Source organism: Pholcus phalangioides, unplaced genomic scaffold (assembly GCF_987345545.1).
Source record: "Pholcus phalangioides strain wild (caught in Gottingen) unplaced genomic scaffold, Ppha-v1.0 ptg000002l_1, whole genome shotgun sequence".
In the NCBI taxonomy this organism is placed as follows: Eukaryota; Metazoa; Arthropoda; class Arachnida; order Araneae; family Pholcidae; genus Pholcus; species Pholcus phalangioides.
Genome location: NW_028301595.1, coordinates 5,878,891 through 5,902,155, shown reverse-complemented (window position 1 = coordinate 5,902,155; position 23,265 = coordinate 5,878,891). Strand labels below are relative to the sequence as shown.

The 23,265-nt window shown below is 35.0% G+C and overlaps 1 protein-coding gene across 1 annotated transcript in view; it reads left to right on the top strand.

Annotated features, from left to right (window-relative positions):
• LOC149089134 (gem-associated protein 5-like) overlaps positions 1-23,265 on the top strand; it is a 79,820-nt gene that overhangs the window by 27,796 nt on the left and 28,759 nt on the right. The window contains exons 10-16 of the mRNA XM_089240105.1: positions 637-862; positions 5,553-5,746; positions 7,698-7,846; positions 9,410-9,590; positions 10,532-10,644; positions 17,403-17,463; positions 19,012-19,053. Of these exons, the coding sequence (XP_089096231.1) occupies positions 637-862; positions 5,553-5,746; positions 7,698-7,846; positions 9,410-9,590; positions 10,532-10,644; positions 17,403-17,463; positions 19,012-19,053 (966 nt within the window). The remainder of the gene's footprint in view (positions 1-636; positions 863-5,552; positions 5,747-7,697; positions 7,847-9,409; positions 9,591-10,531; positions 10,645-17,402; positions 17,464-19,011; positions 19,054-23,265) is intronic.

Sequence of the window (23,265 nt, the reverse complement as noted above, 5' to 3'; positions counted from 1 at the left end):
TCCAAAAACATCAGTTAGAATTATTATAATAATATGCTGATACTGAAACTGTTTCAGGATTCACTGTGGTCAAGGTACAACAGTTTCCCTTGCCTGTAGAAATGAAATACAGTAGACTCTCGACTATCCAGCCCATTTAAAAATTGATATATAATAATTATTTGTTCCAAGCTGCACAAAGATTGGTTTTGGATTTGGCTACGCATAATCGACCATTAAAATCACCCATGCTGTGCTAGCCTGACCTCAAAACCGTACCGGTTTTTTACGCAGGTTAGAGCACAACTGGGGGCTAAAAAAGGGGAGAAGCCCTCAGTCATATGCATCAAGGACTTTGAAAAACTAAAAACTGAGTTTTGACTCTTTCATCTTAAGCTTACCTTTTGGCATCTGCGTTATCATTTATCAATGAAGAGTGAAATAAGTTAAAATAATTTTTGTAAAAATATATATTAAACTTACAATTTACTTTAATTACTGTATCATGTGTTTTTTTTTTATGTTTTTATTCCCTTCCTCCTACACATAATTTGTGGCAAATAATTAGAATACCTTTTATGTTACTTATTCAGCTTAAATATGGTCCATTATGTTTTTTCCCCTTAAAGTTTATTCAATACAATCTTAATTTTTCAGATTTTGATCTCAAAAATAGTGGCTCTAATCTGTGTCTATTTTCTTGTGGGGGTGGCTGCATTTATATTAATCATCCCACAAACTTGGAGAAAGACAATGCAAAAACCTGTAATTTTGATGATTATGTCGAGAACCGTGACGGTACTGATTCTCAAAAGATAACGGAGCGTAGTGAAGTATCATGGAAACATGACTATACCATGGTTGCTGTTGGAAATCAAGATGGGTGAGTTTCTTTTCATACAACCTCAAATTGTTATTTGATGTGCTCAAAAATTTTGAAATAACTAAATAAAAATGAATTTTCATTCAATTAAAAATTGCAGGGCTTCCAGTTTTCCTACGTTTTTGGTAAAATGTCCTACTTTTATCGTATTTCCTAGATTTTGTCCTACTTTCTAGGCCTTTTCCAATTTTTTTTACCAAATATTGTCAATAAAATTTACGTAACTTTTTTTAAATGAAAAGGGAATTGCATCGAAATATTACCAAATAATACAAATGTTTGCAATTAATGATTCTGCCAAAACCAGGATTAGTCTAATTTTTCCCAACCTGAATGAACACACCAATAACTATACCTTAAAACTGCACTTACTCACAAACATTATGCTTTCTAATGGTTTTATTGCATTGTCGTACACTATCTAAAGAGACATACTTTAATAAATCTATGTATTCAATGCTATATTTAGAAGTACATTAATAAATCTATGTATTCAATGCTATTTAGATTGTAGGGTTAGAAAAACCCACCAAAAATTTCACCTTAAAACTGCACTTACTCGCAAGCACTATGTTTTCTAATGGTGTTATTTCATTACTATATATCTAAAGACAAATACAATAATTAATGTATGTATTTGATGCAATCTAGATTATAGGGGTTAGAGGAAAAAACCTATTTTATAAACCCATTATCATAATAAGTTGCAAAACAGTATTGCCCCCTCCCCAGAACTTTCTGCAATGAGTCACCACTGATATAATAATTACATAATTAATTGCTATTTATTACTAGATCTATTATAGTTATGTAGGCTACAACATATAGAACTTGCTTTCCTCATGCTCCAGTATCGTAAACTTTTCGGCGTTTTTGGCTTTTAACCCTACGTAAAGCAGAAGTTGTATCATATTTTCTTGTTATTTTGAGTGTGTATGTGGGCCATGTAGTTTTTAAATTTTTCTTTTGCTTAGTTTGAGGATTTCAAAAGCTTATTTTGTGTAATACTTCGTGGTCTTGGACTAGTCAATATATGCACCATGCAATATACGCTTGATTTTAAAAGGGGGAATTCTGCAGTCTGGGTCGATTTTTTTTTTTTTTTTTTCTTCGATTTGATGAAAATAGATGCATTGTTTGGTGTTATACCAGGACTTTTCCCATTCACAGCCTTTAAAGTACATATTAAAACAGCATTTAACATACCTGGGAAATCTACTGTCATAGAAAGAACCCACACTAATGTCACTGATTTTACTGAATGAGTATTGCAAGAAAAAATTCTTGAGCGATGCCTCGTATGGCAAAAATATGACAAAAAAACAAAAATTAGTGTTTAATCATTTCCATGTTTCATCATTTCAAGTGCACCAGCTCTAACTCCCAAGTGCTATTCATAAGAACCTACATTGATGGAATTATGGAACATACCTTTTGTTAAAGAAACCCCCAAAATGGATTTAAGATTGCCCACTCAACAATGACGACCAGAAGAACAATTATGGCAAGCAAAATGGATGGCATTGGAAAATTAATTAAAATTATCCTAAAAGAACATCTCTTTTGGCAAGAGATCCAAACCTATCCACAAGGATCTTCAAGTGACCCTCAAGTAGAAGACTGAAATTCATTTTTTACACTTTTTTAAATTATTCATTTTTTTTAAATCTGTAGTTAAAACTTAACTTTTGAAAAAAAAAATATTTTATTTGAGTTTTAAAATTTTACTTTACTTATTTATAAATAAATTTTAAATTGATATTTGAGTTTTATTGATATTCCTGGCTTTATCATCATTTTTTTCCCTGAAATTCTGTAACATTTATTCTGTTGTTAAACCCCAACAAACGGGAATAAAAGGGGACTTCTACAAAAATAAAATTTGAATTCTTGCCAAAGTAAATAATTGCAATAAATTTTTGTACTCAGCAATAGGTTAATTTTTTACTGTGAAATATGTTAGGAGCGACCCTGATTCTAATTTGAGGGCTGTTTATACCCCATTAGCTTTTTTCTTCTGTAAAATTTTAAAACTTTCAGAAGCCTTCTTTTGAAATCAAGCGGTTCATATAGTAACTAACATTCATCATTCAAAATTATGACGCACATTTTGTATATACATTAATCAACAGTTTGCATAACAAAGCAGTTGGATACGTTGGCCTATTCTAGGTTTGGTGATTCTGATGTTACCCAATAGCATTTAATTATCTTCTGTAGTTTTAGGACATACAAAGGATAAATAATGCTTACAAAATTCTGCAAGAGAGCTAGAAATAAAAGTGCTTCATTTGTCAAAAAAATATATTGCTGGCATTAAACACACAGTAAAATATGAAAACGGATCCCTTTAAAAAAGAATGAACATCACGGTAAAACCATCCGGTTTACATTGGACTTTGTAGCTCACAAATTTTGCACTGTGCTTTTGAAAGTGGTCTCGAAGGAGTGTAATTTTTAAAAAACTTACATGTCATCATAATTTGCTGTGCATCATGGAAGAGAGTTGGCAGACTGGACTTTGGGGAATTCCGTGAAAAGAAAATATAGCCTAATATGTCATGAGGAGAGACAAAAGAATTATCTGTGGTTGCTAGTACGCTGTTTTGGCCCCAAATTGTTTTTGTTACCAAATTATTACTGTCACTGCTTTAGCTTGAGTCATTCGTATAGGACAGTGGTGCACAAACATTTTGAAGCACCACCCTCTCCCCTTTTGACCAAAACATTTATTCGTGACTCCTACTTATGCTGATTATATGTCTTATGACCCATAGGCTGGCCATATGTCCTGGTTTTCCAGGATATTCTGATTTTTCGCCAGTAAATGCTGTTCCAAAAGCTGTTTTTTTCTATGCTTGTTTCTATTTCAATTAGGCGACAATCAGCTTACAATAATGTTCAATTTTTTTTTATCATCATATAAATATTGACTTTGTTTTGTGATGTTTAGTGTTCTTTATGCAAGATTAAAGTGAAGCGAGGTGTATGGTCCTTGATTTTTATATACAGGGTGATTAAGAATCATTCGATTTCAAAGTGATTCTACACTTAAAATCGACTGCTAAAAAAATTGTTCATAAAACATGGACACATTTCCCCTGTATATTCACATATTACTTACCATTCATTCTATTGTTTTTAATTTTTAATAAATATACAATTTTGAAATCGGGTGATTCTCTACAAGTCACCCTGTAAAAGTACTACCTACAATAATACAACCTACTTGATATCACCTGGCGCATGTCAGAAGCATGAATATACAAATTTTCTTTCTTTTTTTATCAGCTGTTTGGATACCTTGTTTTATTTGCTATCAAAGTTGTGCTTATAGGGAATGTATATCCCTATTGAAACACACGTTGTAAAACATTTCAGAAAAATAACTTCCATAGAGCAACATGGGTAGAGTAAACATTCAAACGCCATTTCCAAAGTTCTCTCTCTTTTTTTTTTTACAAGGGCACATTCATTACTCTGGCATGACGGGCTAATTTATTGAGTATTGTGCAAGTAGAATTTGATAAAACTACATTGTGTGATACATGGTAATTAGCTCAGCTGAATGAAAATCATTCTTTAGTTTTGACGAATTTTTAAATAAAAATGAATTTCTTATTTGGAGAAACTCTCATGTCACAACCCACGGTTTGTTCACCTCTGGTAGGCCTATAGTATACTGAAACAGTGAGACAAAATTTTTTTTAAAAACTTTTTTTCATAAGTCTATGGGGTAATGTTGTCTTAAGACGGTACCTCCTTGTTCTACTTTTTCCAATTTTTTGAGTGGGAGCCCTAGAATTGTTTCCATTGGCAGAAATTTATTTTTTAGTCTCTTGTTAAATGTTTCTCTTAGTCTAAAGCCACCTTGCAATCATTATCAACTGGTAAGACTGTTTTGGTTGATTCCTAGAAGGCTGGTATATCGCACATAATTGCACAAAAAACAAAACATAAGGTGATTTTCATGTACATATTTGGTCATGGAATATAAAAACTCAATAGTGGATTTTTGCACGAGCATCAAATAAAATTTTTTGCGAGTAAAATCATAAATACCTTTCTATTTAAGTGTGATTGCTGACCCCTGGCCTTAAACGTTGCACGTGTGTGTGTGAGTGAGTGAGAGAGATATATATATATATTTGTGCAATTTGATGAGTGACTACAAGCAAAAAACAAAAAATATCCATTCAAATTACTAAATCTGTTCAAATCAGGTGGTTTCAAACTGAAATGCTACGAGCTGCCAAGAGCTGCTATGATTTCCCTGGAGGGGCATGAGAACTTCTGAGCTAGTAAACTAATTCGGTGCAAATTTTAGAAGCTCTGGAAAGACACTGCAGCAAAAGTTTGGAATCTTTTCACCTAAGTCAGGATGCATGACTTCCTGTCAACCAAAAAGTTCCATCAGGCCTGTGAAATGTATTCCTAAAAAAATATTGATCCACATAACATGATAGGTACACCAGTTTTTGGCCAGCAGAGTAAAAACGTTTGTGTGTCCCTGGTCTAAATCATCAAAAATTTTATTTTTAATTCCATAGCGAGTTTTCTTGTTAAGTGGATTTAATGCTTTTTTGGAACAAGTTGAACGACTGTTCCCATGTGAAAATTGTTTCCATGCATATTTGAACAATATTTTTTCCTGCTGTTTTTCCCCTTCTAATATATATATTTATATTAGATTTATAGATATCTATGAAGGCGAAACTCTACGACACCTGGCTGTTCTACAAGGTTCCCGAAAAACTGTGAATTACCTTCAGTGGCATCCTCAGCATATTTCTATTTCAGATACTAAATGTGCAATGCACAACTGGCTTGCTGTAGCAACAGCAGAATCAGATGTGTGTGTGTATGATTTGGCTGTGCTTAGTGGTAAGTTTGATTGTGTTCACATCTCTAGAAACATGAGATTAATTTAAAGTTTGTTCCTGCATTAAAATACTATTATTTGTCATGGCCACATTCAGGGATCTGCAGCTGCAAGAGGTAACACGTTTTTGGTTTAAAAAAATTAAGTCTGCTGCATTTGAGCCTTCGTAATTGGTGTTGGATGTGCTGGGGAAAGGGCAGCATAAGATACTTTAAATACAGGCCTGTTTATAATAAGTACCGTGTATATACAAAGAGTATATACTATGTATCTATTTACAAAAACATTTGTAACGGTTCACAAAAATCAAGAGCTATGTAAAAGTGGTGGAGGCCATGGATTTTAGGGAATGTGTCTCCATATAGGTTAGCCTATGTTATAAGATGCATTGACATAAAATAGAATCGTCCCATAATGCATATCTTTATGCCAGAGGTAAAGGGCACTATGTCCATTTTCGTGAATAATGGGATAAGGCTGTTAATTTGTAGTACTTTCATTACACTACACATAGGTATAGGACACCAAATTCTGTTTCAATAAATGAGAGATATCCACTTTTTTATAAAACAAGTCAGTTCCATAGAAAGACATACTAAAAATCTTCAAATAGCTCCCAGTGTAAAATTTACCTTTTGTGGCATGGTGTCCTTTACCTCCGGTTCACAGATATATTTTTGTTGTATAAGATATTAATTCATTAATTTCATAAATATTTCAAAGAAAATAAACTGTTTCCTCTACAATCAATGAAAGGCACTCTTCATTTTTCATTTAAATTCATTTTAGTAGGTGACCATTAGTTACCTCTAGTCCTAACAGTGAGGCAAAGAAAGCATTGAAGTATGTATGCTACACTGCCCTAAAACAGAATATTTTACATTGTTCTACAATGAGCCCTCATCTGGCTGCAGATGTTCTGCGGTAAAAAGTTTTACAGTCATGTGCGGACAATATACAGGAATTCCTTGCTTTACGTAATTTTGCTATAACATGATTTTAGAAATTTTGACCTACAAAATTTGGTCTGTTTGATTTTAGTCCTGAAAATGGGCTTGCAAATTAGAGGTATGACATAATTAAAATAACAAAATCTGTTGGATTTGTTGATGCAGATGTGAAGCTCAAATTCATCTCACCGAATCTCCCTCATGAACATCTTTGGTAATATATCAACAGTTTCATGGAATTTTAATTAAAGAAAACTATTCTAATGAACTTGGAATTGCCATACTTGCAGGAAATATTCAGAATTATCTAGCTTTACTTCTAAAGTTTTTATAAAGAGACTAAGAATTCTGTTTGTCAGCTGAATCTCAACTGCTTTCAATATAAAAGTTATCAGCCTCAAGAAAGAAAATATTCACATTCACTTTAATAAATATGAAGTAGTGAAGGCAGAAGTGAAAAGTGTTAATTAAATTTATTCATTTAGTCTAAATTGACTAGATTTAGTTATAAGTTTGAATAATTAATTCATTTAAAAAAAATTTTGCTGCTGGAAGTTTGGTTTATTTATTTTTTTAATCATTTAGAAGAAAACTCCCTATTCCTATCTTACCCATGGTAAATTCTACTCATGCAATTTCGTCTTATGAGATTATTTTGCGGAACTAATTAATCGTATAAATCGAGGGATGCCTGTATTTTGAGCTTTTCTTTTGAAACTCTTCCAACTCAATTTGGCACTAAAATCCTTACTAGTTTTCTTGAATAGATATATTTCCCAATGCCAAAAAATTTGATAAAATTATTGTTTCAAGAATATTTGCATATTGTTACTAATCTTAAATGCTATGTACAAATCAGGTTAATTTTCAAACTTTTAATAAAAATTGTAATCAAATTTTAATCAGATTGATTAATTTAACTGAACTGAAATTCTTAACCCTGCGATTAACAATTGATTGATTAATTGGAGTAGCCCTAATTTATAATCATTTTTTAATTTAGAACATTTGAATGATGAGAATGCCTCAGTTGTGAAAATATCAGAGCCTACTCGTGTACTCAAAGGACATACTGATAGAGTTTCTGAGGTCAAATGGAGCATGCATGTTGCAGGAAGGCTTGCTTCTGCATCATTAGATCATACTGTGCAAGTATGTGATTATTTTGTTTTTCTTTTCTTTTCAATGTAATCGAAGAAGAAAAAACTAATTCATCATTCATAGGTATGGAAAAAGAGTATCTAGTCTTCTGTACTTTTTGTAATTTAAGTGTTGAAAGGAAATATTGCACTTAAATTTACATGGGGGAAAAATTGTTTTTCCCCAAGTTCTGTTTGTCATGCATAGCAGAAACAAGTGTATTTTGGTTAACATTTTTTCTGGCTTTGAAAGAAATGACAGGGATTTTCAGCTTGATAACAGTAATGTTTCAATGTGATGGTGAGTTTTGTGCCCTGAGATGATGTAAAATTTGAAACTTGTGGTCACAAAATATGTTGGGGAAAAAATTTCCCTGCATGTACAGTAAGATCCAAAACTTGTAATGCAAACTCAGGTGTAAAACACACCTAAACAAGTATTTTTCATCACAGTATGGTATAATATGGAGCAATGAGGTGAAAATACTGTTGCGTCAGATCCCTTGGAACAGAAATGTAACATTCATTCAAGTAGTTCAGCATTTCATAATCGAAATGGGTCTGCTTCATCATGATGGAACCATATGCATCATCAGATGGTGCTTTCAAATGTACACAGCGAATCCACTGTAAAAAATATGTCACTTGCTTCTAGTATAATGCTCTCCAAATGTTGTTGCTGTCTAAAAGCAAAACCATCTACAGCATTTGCTGTTGTGATCCAACTACACATTCTGCGACAAAAAATTTTTCTTTCAGGTGTGTGTTTCATTGCTTTGTAAAGTTTCATATGCACCAAGTTTGAAAAATGTACCGTCAAACCGAAAGATACCCAGGCCACATCGCCATATGGCAATATCGGCTCGTGGTCCTCACGGACTGAATACCTCTGGCAATTTGTTCATAAAAAAGCATATATTACAAAATATACATTACAATCATAACAACTATAAAATCATAATCTGAGTATAAAATCATAAACTAAGTATAAAATCATAAACTAAGTATAAAATCATAAACTAAGTATAAAATCATAAACTAAGTATAAAATCATAAACTAAGTATAAAATCATAAACTAAGTATAAAATCATAAACTAAGTATAAAATCATAAACTAAGTATAAAATCATAAACTAAGTATAAAATCATAAACTAAGTATAAAATCAGTTGCGAGATCACAATCTACGTATACAATCGGAAATCAAGTATATAATCCTATATTTCATATTGAATCTTAATTCGCATATAAAATCCTAAATCGCATATTGAAATCAATAATAAATCCGATAAAATTCATAATCGATTTCATCCTCAATTTAAACGAAGAATGAAAAATGTACCAAGTGTTTTTCAAATCATTCCATATTGCTTGTTTCATCCATTTCTTACTTTGATTTTAACTTTGTTTTCATGCGATTTTGTTTTGTCATTTGTTCAATCATTTATGTGCATACAAAGGTTTAATTAGACAGCTTAAAGCCTATTCAAGATTACCATACCTTCAATGCCCACTTGTTCTAGGATCCTCACACAGACCTACCATTCATTTTATTTTTGTATGTTATGGCATTACAGATATGGGACGTGCTATCAGCTCAGCCCATTGTGAATTTTCAAGGCCATATTGGAAGAGTATTATCTATAGAGTGGAGCACGCTTGATCCTGACGTTATGTACAGTGGGGGTGACGATAATATGGTTTTAAAATGGAGAATTTCTGAGCAAGTGGAACTGAGGCCACCCGGAAAAGGAGGAGGTATGTTATAAATTTTTGTCCATGCTTTGTGTTGAAAACACGTATCTTTTAACTTTCTTTGGTATTTGATTAATATCTCACCATCACATATTCATTATATGTGTCTGCAGCATTTTAGGATGTAATGAGATCAGCCAGAGGTGCTACAAAATATTCTGGAGATTAAATTATTTTGAATCTTGTAATCATAGCAGTGTTTCTGCAACACCTCTGGGTGTAGTTGAAGTGCCTGTTGTGATGGGAGTTATTTGAAATCTAATCTTGTTTGGGAGAGTTAGGCTAAGGGATCCTGGGTTTTAGAAGTTTAACAATTTTTTTTTTTTACACAAAGATTTTATTGAAAGGATTTCTAATATCAACTAGTTATCTTCCGTTGTACTACTATCTTCCGTTGCATGAGAATGATAAGAATGAAACTACATCTCATCATGTATCAGGTTATATGCTGCGGGGTTTCCTTATATAACAATTTCCTTCTTTCCATAATAGATCAAGTCTTTTCTTTACCTGGAAGAATTGCACATATTTTCAGCTTTGCTAAATGTGTCTCAATTCTCTTAGGATGTTTTTGAGTTATTGTAGAATTCTCTTTGTTTTTTATTTATTTAACTTTTTCTTTTACTCCATATTTTATTGACCGTTTTCAGTTTAAAAACTGCTTTTTTAGTTCGTATTTCTAGCCAACTTAGCCATAGAATGCTAGTAACTAGACTGCAGTTGCGGATAACAGTCAAAACTCGGTAATTTGAGCATAATTTTGGAAAATTGAAATTTGAATTTTTAAATCAAAAATGTAAGCAAGCTGTGTAAAAATCTCATTACATTGGAAAATTTTTTGTACAGAAATTCAGTACATATAGACCCTACTGTATTTTATTGCATTATAAATTGTCAGTGTTCTGTCATAATTTTCTGTGTTTCTTATTTTTTTTTCAACCAAGAAAATAAGATAAAACGAAAGAAGAAGAAGAAAGTGCAGTCGTCTAACATGGAGATATTAGCCTCTGAAAATGCTACTAACACCCTTGATGGCAATGAAGGGGAAAAAGAACAGGTAATAAACTTCTATTACTGATATTTTCATTTAGGACTAAAACATTGTATAGCGAAACATGCTCGAGATGAACGTTTTTTGAAATTGAAACATCTTTTTTAGATCAAATTAATATACATTCCCTCCAAGGATGAGTACTTCTTCAATTGTGGGAATCAAAATTGTCTTTAAGACTGACACAGATTACTGCAGAAACAAAATCCATATTTAGACTGTTTGCCTAGATATTATAATATTCCTTTTAAAAGAGGAAAAGAATTTTTAGATGTGTACAAATGTTTTAACCTTTGAGTGGAAGGATGTTGAGTCGTATTAATCACCCCTATTGTTAGGGAACACTCTCACTTCTTGGAAACAAATAATGAGCGGGGTTTTCTTATCCATTTAAACAGGTTAGGGATTGTTGGAAAACAGGCACTAATCTATTGTTCAAAATTTGGTAAAAGCTCATTTTAGCATGTTTAACGGACCAGTGCAGAGAGTATTGGCATCAGAAAATGAGTAGTCTTCTACAGTCAAAAACTTTTTTCTAAGTGATTCCATGATACGTGAAAATTTCTCTTTAAATAATTTTCATAATTTTGAAAAAAAATTTCAACAAACTCACATTTTGCTCTTGGTATACACCACTGCCTGCCACTAGTGTCATTCATGGGTGCAAGTTAGTCACCCTTGATCTATCACTTCTCATTTTTGTAACTGCTTTTCTGACAAATGAACTTTTCTTAGTCTCATATTGGAACAAATGCATACTTTGGTAGCTTTACGGTGATGTTTGGAAATAAAAGGAGTTTTTTTTTCATCATTTAGTAATTGTTTTGCCCTTCTTTGTTAAGAAGTAAAGAAAGATCTGTCAGAAAATAGCTTGGTAAAAAATAAAAAACGAGATTAAGGTAGGGTGAGGGTTGATTTAAAAATAACTCTATTCATACACCTTTTTACACATTTTGTAAATGATAAAAAATGTCCCAGTTTTTTGTATTTTTAACTTAGCTTCCCCAAAGCAGAATGTCCTGTGTTGCTATGCAATGAGCCCTCATCTAACTGAAAATGTTATACAGTAACATAATAGTGTTTTTACACAAAAGAGTTCTTTTTTTTCCTGGTTTTTTTTTTTGGTAACCTTTTAGCAAGCATATCTGAAATCCTATTTAAAATGTCATATCTTTTTTTGTGAAGTAGGCTTTCTTCTGATTTTCAGCAGGTGCAGAGTAAGGGGTATAGGAAAATGTGTTCCATTGAAAAATCAAGATTTACATAATATCTGGGCTTGTCATTGCTAGTATAAAAGACTTTTAAGAAAGTAGGACATATCCTCAATGCTGTTGAGAGAGTTAATATTCTCTCCAAAAATGTTCTGTGACTTACGTCACAATTTTTTTTTCAATTCTACGTTGGGGCTTAGCTAAACTATCCCTGCTTCATTTAAATTTTTTGCTGAAAATTCTTCAGTGGAGGGATTTGAAAAGAAAGATCAACTCATTTGATGTTTGGTGCTACAGAAAAATCTTGAAAATAAAGTGGGCCGACAAAATCCCCAATGAAGAAGTCACGAGAAGAACTGGGAATTTCTCGTGCTCTGATAAGAAATGCTGCAGTAAGGAAGTGGAAGTATGCTGGACACATCCTAAGAGGGTCTACTGGAGAAGACACAACACTGATATTGGAAGGATATAAGAAGAGTGGAAGACCAAGAAGAATGTGGACAGAAGACCTGAAGGAGTAGAGTGGACAACAGTATCATCTGTTAGAGCAGTGATTCCCAATGTGGGCGTTAGCGCCCCCTGGGAGCGATGGAATGTTTCAGGGGGGCGGTAGAAGCTACGGGTATAACATAGGATCCTATGGATTAGATTGCGTTGGCGGGCGATGGGAGAAAAAAGGTTGGGAACCTATGTGTTAGAGAGACTAGATCTAATAGGATGGTGAGTCATGGTTGCCAACCTTACAATCAGAGATGACACCTTATGATGATTATGGAGGGGGTTAATATATATAGTTTATATAGTTGGAACAGAAGTGATATTTGCTAGCAATCTTTTCTTGATACAATAGTGCTCTAATTAAAATATAATCAGAATACCATCATAGCACTGGCAGGTGTTTTTCATCTGATGAGTGTAATATTATACACTATCTACCAATAAGTATTTGGACACCTATGCAAATGACGATATCTGCGGTCCTGAGATACGTCACGCCCTCCACCGGTATATATAGTGTAGGAAACAACATCGGCATTAGTCGCATGCAAGATGCCGCGCAGTTCGGAGCTCTCTGATTTTGAGAAAGGTATAATTATCGGGTATCACAAAAATTACAGAGCCTTAAGGGACATATCAAGCGAGCTGAAGTACCCAAAATCGACAGTGGCCTATGTGATTAAGAAAAGGAAGGTGAGCTGTGATTGTCAGAATTTACCCCGAGTCGGCAGACCAACGAAACTGGGAGATAGAGACCGACGGGTGCTGTCCAGAGAAATTCGGAAGAACCGCACTCAACCGATGGCCCTCATCCGCGAGGAGTTTCAACAGGCATCCGAGAGTATTGTTTCAATGAATACCATCCGTAAGGAAGCACATCTGATTGGTTTTCATGGTCATGCTGCTGCCCGTAAGCCTTTGATCACAAAGTCCAACCGCGTTGCTCGGTTAATGTGGTGCAAAGCACATCGAAATTGGACCGTAGATCAGTGGAAACGGGTTCTTTGGAGCGACGAATCAAGGTTCACCCTCTACTGTTCGGATGGCAGGGTCTGGGTGTGGCGTCTGCCTGGAGAATGTCTCCTGCCAGAATGTATTGTGCCAACAGTCAAGTTCGGCGGAGGTGGCATTATGCTCTGGGGGTGTTTCTCCTGGTATGGACTGGGACCCTTGGTCCCCATTCATGGTAAGCTCAACGCGGATGCCTACTGCACACTTTTGGATGACAATGTGCTTCCTACGTTGTGGCAGTTTCACGGGGTGGACCCCTGTTACTTCCAGGATGACAATGCCAGCTGTCATACTGAGAGGTTAACCAAGGCTTGGTATGGTGCCAATGGGGTTCATCGAATGGACTGGCCTGCCCAGACCTGAACCCTATCGAGAACCTCTGGGACGAGTTGGATCGCCGAATTAAGGGGTGCCCTACCCGTCCAAAATCGGTGAAGGAACTGACATGTCTTCTCGAAGCCGAGTGGAAGAAAATACCACTAGCCGTCACACAAGAACTTGTGGAAAGTATGCCCCGGAGGGTTCACGCTGTAATTGCCTCTCGTGGAGGCTCTACCAACTATTGATTTTGAATAAAGTTAGTTTTTCTTTTCTATCACAGGTGTCCAAATACTTATTGGTAGATAGTGTATAAATGTCATCATATGAGAGAAAGAAACCCTTACTACTTATCTACTCTATAATATAAAATCACAAACTCGAAAAGGGCCTGTTGCTAAGCAACAGAATGACGGAAGTGGGTGAAGTTTTTGAGTGACGGAAATCTGTTACGATTTTGGGTTAGATATTCATTTAACTGTAGCACATATCGGGACCTATTTGACCCATCGAGACCATGTTATGTGCATGTACCGAGAGGCTCCTACATCCTACAGCAGAGCCCTTAGGCTGGAATTTAGATTTCGAGCCCCCAAACCAGCTTTTCAGGGGCCCCTCTGTGATTAATTTATAGTGTGAAAAATCAAAAAGTGATAAGAATCGTTGTGGTCCCTGTCAGCCCTGCCCTTGTGGGGGGGGGGGTGTCCATGCCGAGAGGTATGTATATGTATAATATACACGCAACAGCAGTGCTCCCAACACAGGATCGGGGTACCCGGGGGGAGATTTCACGTATAAGTAAAAAGTTTTCATTTCCAGGGGCCCTTGATGGATCTCATTGTTTTCTTGCTGCTTTAACGTTGAAAAATTTGCGATAGTGGAAGCAAAAGATATATCCAGTCTGGGGCCCCACCAAAAGTATGCAAATTGGTGTCCCGGGTAATTGGTTGGGGGGGGGCCCTGGATTTTATTCGTTGGTAAAACAAATACAAATGAAAATTTTTCATGGCACTCGCTCTGGGGGATGACCGACAAGCTTCCAAGTCGGGGGCCCCATGTTTACAGGTTTCATTTTGGGGGCCCTGGATGAATCTCATTCTTTTCTGTTGTAGAATTTGCAACAGCGGAAGCCAGAGATATAGCCAGTCTGGGGGCCCCACTAAAAATCTGCGTATTGTGTACCCGCTACTGGATGTGGGGCCCTGGATTTTATTCGTTGTAAAATTGATAAAAATGAAAAATTCTCACAGGGGGGTGTTTGACAAGCTTCCAGGTCAGGGCTCCATGGAAATGTTGGCAGGTTGTAATTCGGTGCCCCTGGATGTATCTCATTGATTTTTGTGGTTTAACATTGTAAAATTTGCAACACATCGGTAGCCCAAGATATATCCAGTGTGGGGCCCCACTGAAATTCAGCGAATTGAATCTGGGGAACCCCATGGGGAAGTTTTCTGGGGGTACTTGATGAATCTCATTTGTTTTTTGTTGCTTTATTATTAACCGGAGGATCCGGGTTCGAACCCCCACAGTGGTGGTCGGCTGAAGTTGGTTTTCTGTGGTTCCCAACTTCAAGGCGCAAATGCGAGCCGATCTCCCCGTTAAAAAGTCTCGCCACAGAGAGCAACAGTCCTACAACGGTAAATCATTCAACCATAACACTTCACTCATAGTTAGAAAAACTGGGGGCAGATGACAGCACTACACATAACAAGCATTACACAGAAACAAACTTTACGTCAGGTTGCACTACACGTACACGCACATTCCCGCATGTACCGATTCTATGGGGGGGGTTCCGCGGGAGCGGGGGGGGTACATGTGTGGTGTAGCAGTAGTAGGTAGGTAGCAGTAGGGGCTCAGGGATACATGATGTTCTTAAGTCAGCCACCTCGTTGGGCAATTTGCCTGTTGTGGCGTTGTATTTGTATTGTACTTTGTACTATTATTTTTATTAAAATGCGCTTCTTCAGTAAGCTGGTGCTTTAACACGTCCCTTTCCCCCTTTCCATAGCACGCGGATGAAGTGCGACGAAATAAACAAGATATGTTGGGAAGAGAAGTGGGGGGGGGGGTAGAGCCCCCCTAGTATACTTATATATTTAGAAGGGAAGCTTTCAAAGCATGAAATTATTGTTTTTTTTAATGGGTGTGTTACACACATGGGTAAGATAGGAATGGGAGGGGTTTCTTCAAAATGATTAAAAAATAAATAAACCAAACTTCCGGCAGAAAAATTTATTTTTGTGTATTTAGCTATGATTTGTATATGTTCAAAACTATTGTAACTTTGAAAGTAAAAAAAAAAAATTTTTTAAGTTTCTATAAAAAAGACCTGATGAAGATTTGATGAAAAATGTTCATATGCAAGATTTACTATGAATTATCAGGTTGAGTTTCAAATCAACTGATTTATTCTCAATATTTTCCAGCAGTAATACTAGTTCTTGTTTTTATCTTTTACTAGCTGTAATACCCGGCGCTGCCCGGGTTTCTTCAATGAGGCTTTTTTGGATCACGTGATATCTCCCTCTCTTTTTCTTGAGGGACATATAAACCGTGTCCAAGTTAACCAATATGGCGACTTCCTGCGCGATTCATGAAATAAATAAATTTAGATTTACAGAAACGTAGAAATGAATATATATTTTCCTTTTTTAAGGGGCGCTAGGTATTTTGATAAACCTCCACCCCCTGAACTTCAAGTTATCCATCTGTCTGTTCCAGCTTCCAAAAATCCTTAGTTAAAGCTGTGGAATTTTTTCGATGCACTTTTCACGGGCTCATAACTAATTTTAAAATATCCTAACCCACATGAATTTATGCAAATAAATATCAAAAGAGACAATATGGAGACATTAATTTTCATACTTGAGAAGATATAAATGAAATCAATGATATTGCTCGAATATCCAACTCAAAAGTATAGGTTTGGCTAATTACTTCATATTTAATCTCCTGGGCTTCGTATATCTCTAAGCGAACTGAATATTTCGAAAATCGAGAATTCAGTACAATTTTTAAAATTATTGATGGGGCGGAAAATCCCACTAATTTCTGCATTTCTACAGTAAAATCGACAATTTTAGCACTGATTTCTGTGAGGATCACCCTTTTCCTGACTCTCAAAGCGATGCTGATGATGATTATGACGTCTATTCAAAAAGCCTCATTACTGAGAGTATATTGAAAATGTGGCAAACCATTATAAAGGCATAAACTATTATACATATACTAACAGGATTAAAGAAGTGACAAACCGTTGTAAAGGCATATACACGTCTGAAACGCATTGCTACGGAACCACGGTAACCAAAGTAAACGTTCGGAAAGTGATTGTTGAGGCCCAAAAACCATTGTTGCCAGACAGTTTTTTTGCCCATTTGGGGCATTTGCCCTGGGCTGACAAAATTTTAAAGTAGCGTATCATTCAAGTCGGGTCCCATTTGGTATATATGCAAAATTTGGCGACGATCGATCTAAAATTGTAGATTTGTATAGAGAACATACACACACACAGACAGACAGAAAATCAATTTTATATATATAGATTTAACAAAAAGGGAAGGGGGAAATATTATTTATATAAACATAAATAATTATATTATTTTCTTGATATAATATCTGTATTGATACATGTAATATCATTCATATGTAAATTATTGATATAATTATATGATTATTTTATTTGTTTATCAAATCTTAGAAAAGTTTGATGTCTTATTTCAGGCATTGGTAATCAAAAGCACTGCAAATGATGGCAATGAAGCTGTCAATGGTGAAACGGATGGTTGGTAACTGTTACTCATAATTTCATATTTTATCATTTGAAGATTTAATTAAAGAAAGTAACCTGGGTTTCTTTATTTCATTTTGGAAGTTAAAATTTAAGTAAAGCAGCTCTCCCTGATAAACATCTAAAGCAGGCCCCTTCAATTATTTACACAGCAAGAACCACATTTGACATTTAAGTGAGGCCACTGAGCTATGCTACTCACAAAGAAAGAGCTGTGGCCTGCAGGTCATACATTGAAGACCCCCAGTCAAAAATAACTAATAAAAACAGTATGAAGTGTACTTTGGCAATATTTGACAAGAAGATGCTCATATTTACTAGATAAGATATGATAAATCTGCCATTGCATATTAAAATTAATTCCCATTAGTGTGGAATAAGTTTTTGGGGATCTGCAAAATGAAATAAAAAACCACAAGAGATTGGGCTTTTCCATAATCTTTAATTGTACTTTACCAAAGTCAAGAGATGGCAGTCATGGGATGTGTTGATGGTTTTAATGCCATATCAACATTGACTTCAGAACTATAATGTCAACCAGTCTTTTTTTGTAATGGTCTAATTTTTGAAAAATTTTGCAAGTTCAATTTTTTTATGCATCTGAATCATCACGACAGCCTTATTTTCTAGCTTCAAAATGCAGGTTTCTTGGTACAGTCAAGTTATGATAATCCAAGTTAAGTAAAACCGAGACTGTCTCAAATTACTGAAAACTTGAATTATCCGAAAAATAGTAGAAAATGACATTTTAAAGGAGGGGGTTATCTACTCTTAGCTGTTTTGCCCTAAATTTAACACAGCTCAATTCATTAAATTGTCAAGACCCATGGCTGAAGCTACAGTCCTTTGTGGGGAGGGGGGGGGGATGCTAATATGAATGTTGTTTTTCATTGTTTTTATGCTATAAACTAAATTTACTGTGGAATTTCAAAAAATCTTGGACTTGTCAAAAATTCTTGCTTGAGTCCACTGGAAACCTAGTCTAAGAATCAAGACCCCCTTTCAAACTGAAATTACTCATATTTGTAGGGAAAATTTGATGGAACTTCAAAGTTTCGAGAGTATACTTTATTCATCTGCTTCCATGAAACAGCAAAATTTTAAGATAGTGCACTGAAAACCTACATCTATGTAAACTTTGTACTATCCCTATACCATGTATGTCTTCTAAATTGTTTCATTTTCAATAATGCATCTCAGAAAAACCACTTCTTATACAAACTCTTTGAAGTGCTATATCGATATGGCATGACTATTAATCTTTTAACAACATAATTTAAAAAAATATTCATTCATTTATGATTTTATTTAATTCTGTAGGGCCATGATTTTTTTTAAACTGCTTTTCTGATATGCTCCAAATCTACTGTAATAGTTGGCATTATCAGAAAATTCTTTGCCAGTCCTAAAAGGTTGGAAACCTTTTTCTCAGTTGCTGAAAATATTGAAATACAGGATGGCAATTCAGCTTAATAAAAAATGAATGATGAGCTTGATTTGTGTTTGCATTTCATTACATGAAAGTTTTCTGTTTTATTGTAGAAGAGACTAAGAAAAAAGAGCATGTTGAACCTATTCAAGCAAGTATGTTATTGACCCTTTTTTCTTTTTTTCAAAGCAATTTGATCTTTTTCATTTAATTCTGTTATTCATTAATTTTTGGAAATAAGCATATTCGTAGGAAAAAACTACTTTTTGGATGAAAGGATAAAGACATGGACAATGTATATAAACCCAAAATATAGTCAGAAAAAATAGCTCTATGTGTTTCAGAACCATGTGAAATTCCTTCTTCGGTGTGGCTTGGTTCCCCTTGTGCAACCTACAACGATGCAGCTGACCATTATGTTGGCCCTCGAAACGAAGATAAGTAGCCACCCCCTGCCATATAGAGAGGGGTTACTCGCTTGTCAAAACGGCAAGTCAAAAATTGGTTTAGACTTGGCATCTTGACAAGCGAGTAACCAAGTGTTTTCTTTTTGTTTTTTTTTGTCTTTTGCTACTGGAGAAGGAACGCACATGATTCCTAAACACATATAGCTGTCACTACATTTTGGGTTTATACACATTTTCTACATATCTTTAGCATATCCTGTTATTCACTTTGTGAGAGACTTGGGTTTAAGGCAGGCCCTGTAGGCAGAACCAAGGTAATCGGCTGAAATTGTGTTTTTTTTTTAATTTAGAGGTGCAAATGCGAGCTGTCTAATGTTTAAAAAGAATCTCTTCCACTGAGAGCAGGCAGCTCAAAAATGTATTATTTACAAAAAACAAAAATCAGGCATCTGTTACTTTAACTTCCAAATTAGTAGGTGGGGGCATTTCGCAAAACACATAGTGTTCACAACTCAGACATCATAAATATAGGAACACATATACATTCACACAGATAGTATTGCCACACCAGGTAAAATGTGACAATGCTTTTCTAAAAATGCTAAAATGCTTTTCTAAAAATGTCCATAAAAAAAGCTTGTCTCTCGACGATCATTTTTGTCGCACCACAGTCATTTTCTGCACACGAGGGCTAATTAGACCGGGACCTACAATTTATTTCTGATTCCGAACGGTAGGCTTGTTTTTTATACTCGTCGAGAGGTTGGTGCGCTAACCCATTGATGGAGACTCCCTACGGTAGCAATTTTTTTCTGCAATCATGTCACCATTTCTGCTGTACCCCTGTGTCAGGAAAGTTTTCTGACAAGGACAAACTGGGTATTGAACTCGCGACACCTCTAAACATCCTTTGGTATTTCAGGTGAGTATCTTATTGACCTGGGCTTCCGCTCCCTCTCCAGAAAATCAAAATAAAATTGTTCAGAATGTTTAGGAGGTGCATTCAAATGCAACTACCAAATCACAAATGCGATTTGGTAGTTGTTTCACAAGAGGTGTATCAAAAGTCTGTTGCCAGTTAGTCATAAGAAAAGAATTGATATACAAAATAAAATGTAGCAATCATATACATATTCTAACTATATGGCTATAATTTTCTCATATTTATAAAATTTTAAAGCAAGCTGTTTTCATACCCTCCTTGCGTAAAAGAGCCTGCCAGCTTCAGCTGCATTTCTGAATTTTGTGCCTCAATTTCAAGTTTTTCACATTAAACTTGCAGTGTGAGGATTTTTATGAGCTCTCCAATGAAGTTTATGCCAAAAACAAAGTTTTTCAGTCTCGTAAACACTGTTTTTTCAGCCTTGATTGAAACTTTCGAACCCTGCTTGACATGCATACCATATTAACAGCATTGTGCTATTGTAACTTGTGTGTTCATTTCGCTGTTGAACTCCTCACACACAGACATTGATGTATAGTATAATAACTCCTATCGTCCCATGGAAAACGGACGTTACATTGGGAGGTCATTACGTATATCAAAAGTTTGGGGGGGGGGAAATGAACTTCAAGAGAGTTATATTTGAATGAAATAAAAAATTATTTTTATTTTTATTTTTTATAATATAAGCAGTTGTGATGAAAATCTATCAGGCTGGAAAATTATAGAAATGCAATAATTTCATGCACCCACTTATTCCTAAAAGCCATATTGAATGAATGTAAACAAGAAAGTACAAATTTCCAATATGAAAATCGCTTGTCTCTTATTCTCTTACCTTGAGAAAAATGATTCATTATAAATGCCTATTTGACAACATAGCATCATGTTATGGTGATAGCTTTTCATACAATGTAAAAAGGGTAAGCTCAACCTTGGGATATGGAGGGAATTGGGTGTGCAACAGTCATGCACAAATAAATATCTGTCAGACATCCCTTATCTAACGTATGTGCCATTTGTGTCCCTACAGGTCTCTGGCTTTAAGAAACTAATTATGCCAAATTATCTTTTATCAAGATTATCCTTTCACTTTTATGTTAATTTCTGTGAAAAAAATTGGGGGAGCAAAGTTAGTTCAGATGTTGTATTATTAGCTTATTATTATTAGATTGAATGATATTTGTAGGTCATTATGTTGGATGAAAAATAACATTGGATGAATGGGAAAATATTAGGGACTTTTCCTATTGGTCGTTATAATGGAACGGTTGCAATAACTTATGGTTAGGGATATGCAAATTTCGTATTTATGAAATAATCGTGATTAATACGAAATTTACAACATATATGCTATGAATGCAAAATTTGCCAATTTTAACAAATAAATGCTGAAATTTGATTTTTTACTATTTCAGACCTGCCAACTCTCCCGATTCAGGCGGGAGACTCCGGATTTTTCATCCTTCCTCCCACTCTCCGGATTTGTTAAAATTTCTCTGGATTTACGCGAGCTTTCACGTTGTCGGGGCGTCAATGATTACCGTCGTCGTTAGGGAAAACACCCATAGAGGACAGTCATAGTAATTTCCATCGAGCAGCCGTAAAAAAAGTCTCTGTGACCGCATTTAAGCAACTGGCAAAGACGCAACTTTATTTTCGTAGCAATCGGCAATCATTAATCAGGGGCATGACCTTGGTTGCCAAAATTTCTGTATAATCGTTATTGTATTCCATTAACAGCCGCGCTGTAAACACGTTATTTAGTCCGCAGCTTTGTAATTTGAATTTTTTTTAATCGTTTCTTCCGATTAAACGTCTTCAGAAAGAAAATATAAAACTTTCAGCTATATACAGCTAAATATAAAGCTTTTAAGAATTCATATACCTAAGATTATCAATCACTGATAGCATCCATGAAAGGAAACACATACTTTATGAACAGTATGTAGATGGGATTTCTATATTCTGCATGGAAAGACTGGCATGGAATTATATTCTTCTCAGGGGCAATGCAGAACCTGCCGTTGGGGGGGGGGGGGGAAATGTAACTTTTTCTTAATTTATAAAAAAAAATTTCGAAAATTTTTTATAAACTTTTTTGTTGATCCAGTCTATGAGTGTCGGAGGAGGGGTACCCCCCTCTGGAGAATCTCCGGATTTCTGGATTTCAAAAGTTGGCATGTCTGCTATTTTTTAGCTAAATCTAAAATTTACACTTTTTCAAGTGAGAAAGTGTCGTAATTTGTGTCATAAAAAGTCGTAATTTTGGTCAGTACTTGTGAGCATGCTTGAAAGGAAAACCACAATCGTCGCTTCTTTTCTCTCTAACATTGTGTTAGATGTGAATAAAGTCGAATTCGGTTATAAGATATAACATAGCCCCTAGGTGATTTTTCCAGGGGTTTTTTGCTGCATGTTATATCCGGATTATTTTCTTGGTTAAGACCATTCTTTTGGTTTGTTATACCCAGTATATACTTTAAGCAGGGTATGTTACAACAGAGGTAAAAATATATAGACGTGAATGGGCCAAATTTTAAGAATTCCACATCCATATGTTATATCCACGGTTAATGTTATAAGTGTACTCGACTGTATATGCAACTTTTTTGAATTTCAGGAAAGGATGCTATAAAAGCATTTGAAAAATATGGCTAAATTAGAGGAAAGTAGATATATATATATATATATATATACACTACAATGTTAGATTTCAACTAAGTACTTTAACACTTTGGGGCCATTCAAGTATTATGTCATCATCTAGGTGGGGGAGGCGGTTTCCGATTTGCTGACTTTTGATGACGAGGGGGGTTCTGATAATGCTTACGTCATCAACCACCCTTTATGAAAATATGAGTTAAGATTCAGAGGGGAAGAGCTGATGACGAAATTTTGCTGACAAGGGGGGGGGGTCAAAAATGGCTAAAAATTTGCTTACGTAATACTTTAATGCTTGAACGGCCCCTTTCCAGTATAATGGCCAGGTTTTTTTAAATGCGAATTTTTTTTTT